The sequence below is a fragment of the Oncorhynchus clarkii genome, chromosome 12, assembly GCF_045791955.1.
Source record: "Oncorhynchus clarkii lewisi isolate Uvic-CL-2024 chromosome 12, UVic_Ocla_1.0, whole genome shotgun sequence".
Taxonomy (NCBI): Eukaryota; Metazoa; Chordata; class Actinopteri; order Salmoniformes; family Salmonidae; genus Oncorhynchus; species Oncorhynchus clarkii.
The window spans coordinates 30,871,584-30,881,385 of NC_092158.1; the positions used below are offsets into that span (position 1 = coordinate 30,871,584).

Sequence of the window (9,802 nt, forward strand, 5' to 3'; positions counted from 1 at the left end):
AATTATGCCTTGAATGCACCATTTACCATGGCAGTGGTGAAAAGGGCAATAGGTAAGGCAGGGTTAACTTCACCTGGGAAAGATGAGGTGTACTATGTTATGTTGGCCCATTTTAGTGATGAGACACACTACAGGTGGAGATGGGGGATATGCCATTGCAGATTAGGAGACAGCAGCTGGCAATGAATTATTGGGTCAACCTACAGGGACATGGGGTGTCTCATCCTGTGAAAGGGATTTTAGAGGCATGCTGGGTACATAAGCAAAGACAGAACATAAGTTTTGGGTGGGTGGGTAATGCGAAGGAGATGGGACTGTATGGAAGGGAGTTTAGTCCAACGGGAGCTATTCCTGTAAATTCAACATGGCTAGTATTTGATCTAGAAGTGTTTGAGATACTATAGAAAGATAGGGAGGGTGTTGATCCATCTGATTGGTGGATTGGGTCTAGGGTTTATGGGTTGATGTGAGCCATGACCAGCCTTTCAAAGCACTTCATGGCTACAGACATGAGTGCTATGGGTCGGTAGTCATTTAGGCAGGTTTCCTTAGTGTTCTTGGGCACAAGCACTTAATAGTGGGGATGTTGATGTTGTTAAACGCCACTTAAACGTGTACATGACACTGCAACACAATTTCCCCATGGGGACAATAAAGTCAGTAAAGTAAAGTAGTTTCAAAGAGCAAGGCAGAGGAAAAAAGCCTGTTATGGACAGTGATGCTGCACAGATGACAGGAGCAATGGAATAGAGATACTAAGGGCAGGCATTTATTTCAAGTACAGAAGAAAGTTGGGGAGGGGAGGACGACAGGAAGGGACAGAAGAGAGGAGGCTATTTTTACAAGATTAAGGGTGGGACACAGCCGGTTGAATAACACCTTAAATGTGATAGGAAAGCATCCAACAGGAAAGTATGGTTATTGCCATGAAACACATACTGTGGAGCATGTATTGCTACAGTGTGGGCAGTATCAGAGGGAAAGAGAGGCTGAGATCTTGTATGAGGGAGAAGGGGATACAGGAAATTAGTTTAAAAAGTATATTGAGTAGAACGTCATTAGATATAGTCTCAAATATTTTGTTATCTTTTTTTTAATAGCAACGGGGCCGGCAGGTGGGATTTAGTTTCTCCCTGTCTCTGCCCCACACTCCAGTACAGTAGGTGGCGGTAATGCACCATAACGTTGGATGCCAACTGCTGTTAAAGAAGAAGAATACACCGTTTGACGTCATAACCATGCGACACTCAAAAACGAATACGTGGGGAGGTGAGTTGGCGGAAGAAAAAAAATCACGTTTTTGAGTGAGATTGTTTGAGAAACAAGTTGACTCATTTAGCTGTTTATTTGTTTGAGTTAAAAGCTATTTTCTTAAGAATTGCAAACAGTAAGTATGTTGTCTGGCCAGAGGCTAACTAGACGGCTTGCTATCGAACCAACGTTAGCTAGCTAACACGGTGGCCAGTTAACGTTAGTTACCTTGCTTACCAAACCACAAGGACTGAATCCCGAGGCTTCTGTTATTTTGCATTTGAAACTTTTTCGAACTGTTGATAACATAACGTCAAGCTAATCACTACCATGAGTTTGACGATGGAGACCAGTGTCTCTTTCCTCAAATATGAACTTGCGTCGACCATCGAACAGGCAGTGAGGTGTGCAGTAGAAGCCGTTTTGAAGGAAACTGCTAGAGTAGTCGGTATCAAACTGGCCGCAGCTCGGACTGCTGCTGCTGAGTCTCATCGTGAGAACCAAAGTTTGAGAGAGAGACTTGACGTATCTGAGGGTGAACTCAAAGCAACACGGTACTACATGACAGCAGCCGAAAAGAACATCAAACAGTGTTTACTTCTTAATCACAACCAGCCTAGATCGGGTGCTTTAGGACCTGGTTCGGAAGAGTCTCCTTTTCTCTTTCCCCCCACTGCTTCGGGGAGTCCTTCCAATATGCTCACGACCCGTGGCCCCAAGTCGTTTCGAGCCTCATCCACACGATCACAGTTTTCTAAGTCACTCCCCAGTGTAGGTCTTTGCTTACCAACAGTGCAGCATGAATGGCCCAGGAGCAGCGAAAACTTGAGAAGAATACGGACATCCTCCACTGTCTCTTCTACCAATCCCTCACAAACATCAAAAGTGCCACAATTAGAGGTTGGAAACTCATCTCATCACACTGAGGAGGATACAGAGGGTCAATTCTACATTACAGACGATGGGGTTGCAGAGAAAGGTAGGCTTACGCCCTACACAGACATTTATACTGGGCGATTCCACTCCAGCTCAGCCCAAAAATATTTAGGGTATCTCAGATTTTATAGTTAATTCTCACAACTTCATTGGGAGAAAGGATGTTTAACATGCATTTGACCCTTTTCACAAACAATTTGAGAAAAAAATGACACGTGGTTCCTGAAAGACTATGATTTGTGAACCGTACATGATTCAGACATGTTGGTGTCATTATACTCCTCAATAGTGTGCTCTAAAATATGGAGTGTGGCTATATTCTTTAGAAAAAAATTCACAAATGTATTCAACATAAGATGCCCTTTTTGATTTGGCTTATTTTTTAGACATTGTTTGCAACAATATACTCATCAAACACATCACATTTCCAGAGTGGGCTCTGCCACTTTTGAAGAAATGATCAATTTTATACATAGAAATTGACATTATAGTTCATTAACCAACCACCACCCACCTGTAGGATTCAGCAAATCACCATCAGAGGGAGTTATAATATATGCCATTTAGCAGATGCTGTTATCCAATTCACCCTGCAGTCATGCGTGCATACATTTTACATGTGGGTGGTCCCGGGAATCTAACCCACTATCCTGACATTACAAGCGCCATGCTCTACCAACTGAGGTACAGAGGACCACTGTGTTCCCCTTGAATCCATTTTTTCATTCACTGTATTGTTCATAAAATTTATCAGAACTTTAAAAGTAACAGTCCCCACTCAGGAAATGTGACATACTTGTATATTGTTTAAAACAATGTCTAAAAATGTACCAAATCAAAAAGGGTACTTTTGAAATATTAATATTAGTTTTAATGTTGAATAAATGCATGTGTAAAATTGTATTTTATAATATAGCGATTCTCCATATTTTAGAGCACTCTATTAGGAGTATAACGACATTAAGCTGTTGTCTGTATCATGTACGGTTCATGGATCATTGGGTCCATGTATAGGTCTAAAAAGGGCTCAAATTGCCACTTATTTTTTAATTATTTTTTATCATGATTACAAATGTAAAAAGCATATCAAACATCCATCTTCCCAATTAAGTTTCTATGTGATAATTGTCAGAACAATCTGAGATACCAAAAATATATTCAGGCTATGCTGGCATGGAATTCCCCTATTTTCACATACTCAACAAATGAAAAGTCTCCTACTGATCATGATGATATAATTTATCTCTCAGAGTACAAAGTCCGTGCAACTGGAGGAGAGGACTCTGGAATAATTCAACAGGAGCAGGAGGGAGGAACAGTGGCAGCAGAGGACCCTCACAGAACTTCTATTACCAACTTTGAGTTGAAGATGGGACAGAGTCACCCAGCAGGCAATGTGAATGACCTGGGCCTGATCCAGGTGCTCGATGAGGTGGATGAAGTTAAAAGAACAGTTAAAATTGAAAACGACCCTGAGGTCCCAAGTATGCTGGAGTCCCACCTCCCTGGGTCATCACAACAACTGCCACAGATGCCAGCTCACATTGATAATGATGGTGACAATGATGGTAACTTCATGGGGTCTGTCCCACCCTCTGCAGGGGACGCTGGTCTTCTAGGGGCTTTTGAAGTCCGAAGGGAGAGCTCGGATAAGGTGCATCGCTGCAATGTGTGTGGCCGGGGATTCCGCCGCTTCTACTGCCTGAAGACACACCAGCGCATTCACACGGGTGAGCGGCCATATCCCTGCAGGTATTGCGAGAAGCGTTTCCGACACCTGGACAGTCTGCATAAGCACCAGCGCATCCACACTGGGGAGAGGCCCTACCGCTGTGCCCAGTGTGGCTGCTGTTTCAGGGAGCTAGGCCAGCTCAAGAAGCACAGGCTGACCCACTCACCTGCTCCCACCACACCCCACCCGGTAGTGGCACTGTCTCTACTCCAAGCAGGGCCCTCCTATACATGGCCACACCTCCACTCACAGTCCCTGGATTCCTAATCAGGATGGATTTGGTACACCCATTCATACAAACATATTTTGTAAACATGATATGATGGTACTCATTTTGTGTGTTAAGTTCACCCTAATCAAAGTGAATATTATTTAATTGACAATGTACACAAGCTGATCATGTAAGAATCATATATTTCAGGTAAGCTAGTGAGTGGTTAGTTACCCTTTCCTTTTCTGGGCCTCCCGAGTGGAGCAGCGGTCTAAGGCACTGCATCGCGGTGCTAGAGGTGTTACTACAGACCCGGGTTCATTCCCGGGCTGTGCCACAACCAGCTTTGGCCGGGAGTCCCATAGGATGGCGCACAATTGGCCCAGCGTCGTCCGGGTTAGTGCTCATCGCACTCTAGCGGTTCCGAAATTTTGGGAGAAAGGAGGGTAAAAAAAGTAAAGAATAATCTATTTCTATTACTGCTTGTTCACAATGTTCTTAATTGGCATAAAATGGTGTTCATTATGCAGTCACAGATATGAGCAGGTCTGCAGATTCTGCCTGGAAAGGTTTATACAACAGTTTAGCATCAAGGGTTGATTTTCGTTAACTTCACACTTGGTAAAATGGAAATACAGAACACTTTGGCTGAGTTGATAGCACAATACAGAAATTAATAGTGTATTTTAGTTGGATTTACATGCAGATCTTTATCAACAGTTTAACACTATAATTATAAAGCTAAAACTGAAGGGAAAATATGTATTTAACGTGATGCTTCTGTTGTATATTGTTTACATTAGCCTGTTCATTTTGAACAGCAATGAATTTATGTTGTACGTTTTTGATTTACCTAAAAAAAAGTCGCATTTTCAGAGTGGTGTTGGATTATTTTGTTTAATATTGTTACAGTAAAATATGACTTCATAAACAGTACCCAAGACACAAAGTTTATTCATGATAAAATATAGTTATTACAATATGTTCTACACATCATAAAATGCAGATAGCTATACTACCCGTCCTTGCTGTCTGGCATTGCTCATCTAGGGCCCTGTGTTTTGTACAATCATGTAACAGCAAGATTTTTCTCCATTGTAGAATAATAGTGAAGACATCAACTATGAAATAACACATGGAATCATGTAGTAACCAAAAAAGTGTTACACAAATCAAAATATATTTTAGATTAAAGATTATTCAAAGTAGCCACCCTTTGCCTTGATGACAGCTTTGCACATGCTTGGCATTCTCTCAACCAGCTTCATGAGGTAGTCACCTGGAATGCATTTCAATTAACAGGTGTGCCTTAAGTTAATTTGTGGAATTTCTTTCCCTTATGCATTTGAGCCAATCAGTTGTGTTGTGACAAGGTAGGGATGGTATACAGAAGATAGTCCTATTTGGTTAAAGACCAAGTTACGTACTATGGCAAGAACTGCTCAAATAAGCAAAGAGAAACGACAGTCCATCATTACTTTAAGACAAACGTCAGTCGGGTAGCCTAGTGGTTAGAGAGTTGGGCCAGTAACCGGAAGGTTGGATTGAATCCCCGAGCTGACAAGGTAAAAATCTGTTGTTCTGCCCCTGAACAAGGCAGTTAACCCACTGTTCCGAGGCCATCATTGTAAATAAGAATTTGTTCTTAACTGACTTCCTAGTTAAATAAAAAAAACTAATAGTCAATCCTGAAACTTTGACAGTTTCTTCAAGTGCAGTTGCAAAAGCCAAGTACTATGATGAAACTAGCTCTCCATGAGGACTGCCACAGGAAAGGAAGACCCAGCTGCAGAGGATAAGTTTATTAGAGATAACCGCACCTCAGATTGCAGCCCAAATAAATGCTTCACAGAGTTCAAGTAACAGACACATCTCAACATCAACTGTTCAGAGGAGACTGTGAATCAGGCCTAAAATATATTTTGATTTGTTTAACACTTCATTGGTTACTACATGATTCCATATGTGTTATTTCATAGTGTTGATGTCTTCACTATCATTCAACAAAGTAGAAAATTGTAAAAAATAAAGAAAAACTCTTGAATTAGTAGGTGTGTCCAAATTTTGACTGGTACTGTATTTGTTGTGTTTTCATAAACCACATTTCCATCCACAGTTTTTATGCAGGTAAAGTCATACCATATAAAAAAATAATCACGACAGCTGCGATGGAAACAGGATGTTTTAGTACAATTTTATAAATGCTGACAGATCATTTGTTTATTCAACATAGTAGGATCTTTATGTGTCGGTAAAATTAATTATGCGAATAATGGCAGTGGAAAAGCCTTTATGTGCATATATTGATATAATAACCATCATATCGAAGTAAACTTGATATGGTGTGTGGTCCTCCCACTACGACTTGTCTGGAAAGCGTGCAGTTTATTAGACTACAGATGAACAGTGGCGTAAAGTATGTTATATGACCAAAAGTATGTGGACACCTGCTCATCGAACATCTCATTCCAAAATCATGGGCATTAATATGGAGTTGGTCCCCCCTTTGCTGCTTTAACAGCCTCTACTCTTCTGGGAAGGCTTTCCACTAGATTTTGGAACATTGCTGCGGGGACTCGCTTTCATTCAGCCACAAGAGCATTAGTGAGGTCAGGCACTGATGTTGGGTGATTAGGTCTGACTCACAGTCGGCGTTCCAATTCATCCTAAAGGTGTTCGATGGGGTTGAGGTCAGGGCTCTGTGGAGGCAAGTCAAGTTCTTCCACACCGATCTCGACAAACCATTTCTGTATGGTCCACGCTTTGTGCTTTGTGCATTGTCATGCTGAAACAGGAAAGAGCCTTCCCCAAACTCTGCTACAAAGTTGGAAGCTCAGAATCGTTTAGAATGTCGTTGTATGCTGTAGCGTTAAGATTTCCTTTCACTGGAACTAAGGGGCCTACACTGAACCATGAAAAACAACCCCAGACCATTATTCCTCCTTCACCAAACTTTACAGTTGGCACTATGCATTCGGGCAGGTAGCGTTCTCCTGGCATCCGCCAAACCCAGATTTGTCCGTCGGACTGCTAGATGGTGAAGCTTGATTCTTCACTCCCAAGAACGCGTTTCCACTGCTCCAGAGTACAATGAGACTATTGGTTAGAGCGTTGGGCCAGTAACCGAAAGGTTGCTGGATCGAATCCCTGAGCTGACAAGGTAAAAAAATATGTTGTTCTGACCCTGAGCAAGACAGTTAACTCACTGTTCCCCGGGCGCCAAAGATGTGGATGTCGATTAAGGTAGCACTCCGCACCTCTCTGATTCAGAGGGGTTGGGTTAAATGCAGAAGACACATTTCAGTTGAAGGCATTCAATTGTACAACTGACTAGGTATCCCCCTTTCCCAATGGCGGTGAGCTTTAGACCGCTGCAGCTGACGCTTGGCATTGCGCATGTTGACCTTGGGCTTATGTGCAGCTGCTCGGCCATGGAAACCCATTTCATTAAGTGCCCAATTAACAGTTATTGTGCTGACGTTGCTTCCAGAGGCAGTTTGTAACTGTAGTGATGGTTGCTACTGAGAACAAAATATTTTTATGCGTTTCAGCATTTGGCGGTCCCGTTCTGTGAGCTTGTGTGGCCTGCCAATTTGCGGCTGGGCCGTTGTTGCTCCTAGACATTTCCACTTCACCATAACAGCACTTGCCATTGACCGGGACAGCTCTAGCAGGGCAGATATTTTATGAAATTACTTTTGGGAAGGTGGCATCCTATGATGGTGCCACATTGAAAGTCACTGAACTCTTCAGTAAGGCCATTCTACTGTTTGTCTTTGGAGATTGCATTGCTGTGTGCTCGATTGTATACATCTGTCATGTGGCTGAATTAGCAATATCCACTAATTTGAAGTGTATTTGGTATATGATTGTAATACCCTTTTATTTATCCATACTGTTTCCCACATATGCTCTACAGTACATTTAATAAACTCTTATTTAAATGTACAGTGGCTTGCGAAAGTATTCACCCCCTTGGCATTTTTCCTATTTTGTTGCCTTACAACCTGGAATTAAAATGATTTTTTGTGGGGTTTGTATCATTTGATGTACACAACATGTCTACCACTTTGAAGATGAAAAATATTTTTTATTGTGAAAGAAATAAGACAAAAAAACAACTTGAGCATGCATAACTATTCACCCCTCAAAAGTCAATACTTTGTAAAGCCACCTTTTGCAGAAATTACAGCTGCAAGTCTCTTGAGGTATGTCTCAAAAGCTTGGCACATCTAAACACTGGAATTTCTGCCCATTCTTCAAGGCAAAACTGCTCCAGCTCCTTCCAGTTGGGTGGGTTCCGCTGGTGTACAGCAATCTCAGGTCATACCACAGATTCTCAATTGGATTGAGTTCTGGGCGTTGACTAGGCCATTCCAAGACATTTAAATGTTTCCCCTTAAACCAGTCGAGTGTTGCTTTAGTAGTATGCTTATGGTCATTGTCCTGCTGGAAGGTGAACCTCCATCCCAGTCTCAAATCTCTGGAAGACTGAAACAGGTTTCCCTCAAGAATTTCCCTGTATTTAGCGCCATCCATCATTCCTTCAATTCTGACCAGTTTCCCAGTCCCTACCGATGAGACACATCCCCACAGCATGATGCTGCCACCACGCTTCACTGGTGTTGGGATGGTGTTCTCGGGGTGATGAGAGGTGTTGGGTTTGCGCCAGACATAAAGTTTTCCTTGATGGCCAAAAAGCTACATTTTAGTCTCATCTGACCAGAGTGCCTTCTTCCATATCTTTGGGGAGTCTCTCACATGCCTTTTGGGGAACACCAAACATGTCTGCTTATTTTTTTCTTTAAGCAATGGCATTTTTTGGCCACTCTTCCATAAAGCCCAGCTCTGTGGAGTGTATGAATTAAAGTGGTCCTATGGACAGATACTCCCATCTCTGCTGTGGAGCTTTGCAGCTCCTTCAGGGTTATCTTTGGTCTCTTTGTTCTCTTTATTGCCTCTCTGGTTAATGCTCTCCTTGCCTGTTCTGTGAGTTTTGGTGGGTGGCCCTCTCTTTGCAGCTTTGTTGTGGTGCCATATTCTTTCCATTTTTTACAATGGATTTAATGGTGCTCTGTGGGATGTTTAAAGTTTCTGATATTTTTTATAACCCAACCCTGATCTGTACTTCTCCACAACTTTGTCCCTGACCTGTTTGGAGAGCTCCTTGGTCTTCATGTTGCCGCTTGCTTAGTGGTGTTGCAGACTCTGGGGCCTTTCAGAACAGGTGTATAATTACTGAGATCATGTGACAGGACATTTAGATTGCACATAGGTGGACTTAATTTAACAAATTATGTGACTTCTGAAGGTAATTGGTTGCACCAGATCTAATTTAGGGGCTTCATAGCAAAGTGGGTGAATACATATGCACGCACCACTTAAAAAAACAATTTTTTTAAACAAGTTATTTTTTTCACCAATCTGGACTATTTTGTGTATGTCCATTACATGAAATCCAAATAAAAATCAATTTAAATTACAGGTTATAATGCAACAAATAGGAAAAACGCCAAGTGGGATGAAACAGTGCCTTGCAAAAGTTATCTTTGCTCTGCAACAAATGCAATGTGTTGAAGACAGACAGTGTCTCTCTGACTTTGGCTTATTTGTGCAATGTGGATCAGCACTCTTGACAGGACACATGGGGGGGATGCGACAGACTCTCTGTC

General features: G+C 42.0%; 1 protein-coding gene across 1 annotated transcript; it reads left to right on the plus strand.

Annotated features, from left to right (window-relative positions):
- Window positions 1-1,229: 1,229 nt before the first annotated feature.
- On the plus strand, window positions 1,230-6,192 carry LOC139423039 (uncharacterized). Its single transcript, XM_071174626.1, has 2 exons — window positions 1,230-2,230; window positions 3,438-6,192. The coding sequence occupies exons 1-2, from the start codon at window positions 1,582-1,584 to the stop codon at window positions 4,184-4,186; spliced, it is 1,398 nt and encodes a 465-aa protein (XP_071030727.1). The 5' UTR covers window positions 1,230-1,581; the 3' UTR covers window positions 4,187-6,192.
- The last annotated feature ends 3,610 nt before the right edge of the window (window positions 6,193-9,802 follow it).

Coding starts and splice junctions, on each gene's coding strand:
- LOC139423039 (XM_071174626.1), top strand. CDS start 1,582: ATGAGTTTGACGATGGAGACCAGTGTCTCTTTCCTCAAATATGAACTT. Junction 2,231..3,437: donor CGATGGGGTTGCAGAGAAAG/GTAGGCTTACGC, acceptor TTTATCTCTCAG/AGTACAAAGTCCGTGCAACT.